Source organism: Anopheles aquasalis, chromosome 2 (genome assembly GCF_943734665.1).
Source record: "Anopheles aquasalis chromosome 2, idAnoAquaMG_Q_19, whole genome shotgun sequence".
Lineage (NCBI taxonomy): Eukaryota > Metazoa > Arthropoda > Insecta > Diptera > Culicidae > Anopheles > Anopheles aquasalis.
In genome coordinates, this window is record NC_064877.1 from 45374014 (window position 1) to 45377500 (window position 3487).

The 3487-nt window shown below is 41.8% G+C and overlaps 1 protein-coding gene across 1 annotated transcript in view; it reads right to left on the reverse strand.

The window, feature by feature from the left end:
* Window positions 1-2643: 2643 nt before the first annotated feature.
* The window catches only part of LOC126568895 (zinc finger FYVE domain-containing protein 9), a 5542-nt gene continuing 4698 nt past the window's right edge, over window positions 2644-3487 (reverse strand). The window contains exon 5 of the mRNA XM_050225574.1: window positions 2644-3487. This exon is cut by the window's right edge and continues 135 nt beyond it. Coding sequence (XP_050081531.1) covers window positions 3461-3487 — 27 coding nt within the window. The 3' untranslated portion in view covers window positions 2644-3460.

A 3487-nucleotide genomic window follows, 5' to 3' on the forward strand; every position in this document is an offset into this window, starting at 1 on the left:
GGTCCTTCTGTGCGGATCGGAGTCTAACGCATTGCCCGCTGGAGCACGACATTTCTGACGCGCAGTACGCGCCGCCGAAAGCCTTCCCCTGAGCTCCTCTAGTCCCTCCCAACGGGCGTTTGCTGAAGACCGGCGAGATGAGCCACGGTCCACGGTCCGATCGAGTCCACGACCCACCAGTACTCGGTGCTCCATTGAACCGGATTAGAGGAGATAAATAGAGGACGGTGGGCAGTGATTTCGTAACAAAGGAAATGCCAACGAAATGGGTTATTTGGAAAATGGCTAATGCGATGCTTTGCTTTCCAAGAGGTATTCCAGTACGTTCCTTGCATGATGTTGTCGCATAGGAAAGGAAATGATCTTCCATCTTGATTCACTCGTTTTTTTCTTAAAATCACTGGCGTTTGTGTGCGAGAAAACATGCATCTCATCAATTAATAAAAACCTTCAATTATGAAACATTTTCGAAAAAATCATCCATTGGTTCAGCTGCCGAAATTTTTCGATGTTTTTATGCACCTTTTCATGGTTCAATTTTTACATTTTTCATTCTTAAAATCCGGATTCCTTGGGCTGTAATTGGTGGGAAATTTGTATAACGGATTAGGATACAATCATTCAAACAATGCAAACAAGGTTCCCATGTTTGACTGAAATCAACTTTATGTTGCGCAGATAGATTAATTAGTTTAAAAGGAATTCGTAGTTTCCCTCTGTGATATACAGCTTTTGCATTTACGTACTTACTAAGCGATTACAACAAACTAGTGATCTTCCTCTAATGCCAAAGGATAATCAGGTGCGTATTGCCACATAACGATCTTATATTACTTGTCTTCCAAATGACTACAAAAATGATCACTTGTTGATCAATAGCGTTGTCGACCAACAAACGTTTGCTTTGCAACATCCGCTACACCTTTCTTTGTTTCATGGAAACGCCCCGAGAAATTTACTGTGGCCGTGACCGTTTAGTGGCTAGGACCCTACGTTGTAGCCATACGCAGCCAGGTTCAACTCCTCGGAGCGAATCTTTTTGCTTGCCGCATTTTGTAAGTATTAGTCCGTGTTTGCGCGTGACACGTGAACGACGATCGCGATGAGGTGATCGGGACCCTGGCGTGCATAATGATCGTTTATCCAGGAAAGGAAGAAACTCTAACGTTTTCGATATCCTGCAGGAAATATTGCGTGGCCGTGATCGTCTAATGCTTGGGACCCTACGTTGTGTCCATACTTAATTGGGTTCAATTCCTGGTCACGCCCCCGCAAGATTTCTTGTTTGACTAGCAAATTCGGCCTACTTCGAATTACTACAGAATAAAAAATGATACATGATGAGATGCAAACGAATGTAGATCTATTCTGTACTGTTATAATCGGCTAATTGAATAAATTAATTAATCACATTGAGTGTAAGCACCTGGCGCAACCTACTTTGTTCCGGTTTTTTCATCAATTGCGGTACGTCAGCTATTATTAAGGTTCCCATTTTGCCATTGGAGCTATATATTGGAGGAAATACTTAATGTAACCGTGCCGCGTAAGGAACTCTTCCTGTTAGTCTCCCGTGGCCACATGCGAGCTTAGGGATCAGGCGAAACGTCCAACTTTCTTTCACTTCAGTCGCCCATTCTCGCGGCTCGATTGATTCGTTGTCGAGCGCGGTACAGTGATCGGCATTAGTAAAAGTCAACATATTCATCTGTAAATACGACAATATAGATCACAACGGGCCACTGGTGTGTTTTTATAGAAGGTTAAACATTCCTCTTTCAAATTCACTTGTTTTAAACTTGATTGGTTTAATGTCAATGGAATGGAGAAGATGAGATGGGAGTTAAGGAGGAGAAGAATCTTTGCACGTCTGAAAACCTTTTGTGCAGCATCGTTTGAACCAAATGTTTCAACAGATGTTAGTCGATAAAATATAATTAGTAGTGAGCAGTTTATACCATCATAGCTAATCACCAATGTAAAACATTCAGTAAATGGAAGGTCCACAGCCGAACGTCCGCGGAAGACAGATTGTAAAAAATATGGGAAAATTATTCCTAAGACTAATAAATCGTCGGAGCTAACTATCTGATCGATTGTGGAACCTTTTTCGATGTCCATTTTAGAACGGACTTATGGAAAAGTAGATTGTATCAACATGAGTGCAAGAATAGTAAAACGGATACGGATTTTTATTATTATTTTTTCCCGAAGCTGAAGATCAATTACGCAGTGTAACACATTGTAATCACAATCGAACATATCAAATACCACCAAGCCGTACCAGTATTGAAATGGGGACGCCTCGAACTCACTACATTATCACATAAAATCAACATACTTACTGTACTTACTAGTACTAACACGCTGGATTTCGTCCTGAAACATGTTCCTCAGGCAAAAGAACGCTGGGAAAGTATCCGTCGAGCCAAAAATGGTTCGTCGAGTCAAACATTAAAACATGTAATCGAAAACGTCCATGAAAAGTTTGGCGGAAAGCAAACCATGATTTGCAGGAGCTATCAGTCTGTTCTCAAAGCATCTCCGGAACCCATCAATGCAACATAAAATCACCCAAAATAACTCACCTTCCGCATAGAAAGATGGATCAACTAAATCGTAGAAAATGTAAACGACGGAAAGTACATTGTACGCCTTCGGTATGCGTAGATATATTCGCTTGTGTAATGTTGCAACTGTTACGGGGGAAGGGGGGCGGGGTGGCTTATCAACTGACTATCGCAATACGCAGCTTTGCTTCCGAACCGGCCTGCCTGTCTGTCCCTCATCTCTTTTTCTATCGGTTAAAACATCCAAACCAAATATAAATATCCTTCGGTGCTATCCACTGCATAGCGGCGTAATAAAGGTGCAGTCACCAGCTCCCTTTACAATTTAATAATTTTAACTATATATATAAGAAATATATATATAATATGTGTAGGTGTATATGTATATGTATATCTATGTTTATGTATACTCTTTAAACGCCTATATAACTCACGGTTTGCTGGATCTGGTGTGTACGTTCGTTCCTTTCAACTCTATTCGAAGCCACCATGGAATGGATTGCTTAGCAATCCCGCTCATCATCATCATTCGTAACCTAAAAGCTGCCCCACCCCTCCCGGACTGGCCAGCCATTTGTTAATTGGTTTCCGGTTTCTTCGTAGCAGTCTCGCTCTCAAGTCAAGTTTTCGTGCACCTCGCTCGCTCACCTCATCTTAATCACACCTTTCCAGTAACAAAGCCAGACGCCAACAAAACCCCGTTTCCGAACGTGATCCACATCTACTTCGTCTTGCAACTAGGAAAACAATCGAACAAAGTTTAACCGACCGACCTAGTCCTTTGCCTGGCCCTGTCTCTAGTCTCGCTCGCGTTCTTTGCGTTCTTTTTTTTTTGGTGCCAATGCCATTTAGAAGGTTTGGTTTTGTTAATAGATATCACGGTTCGTCGTCTATTTGTCAAGAATGTGGAAAATCAG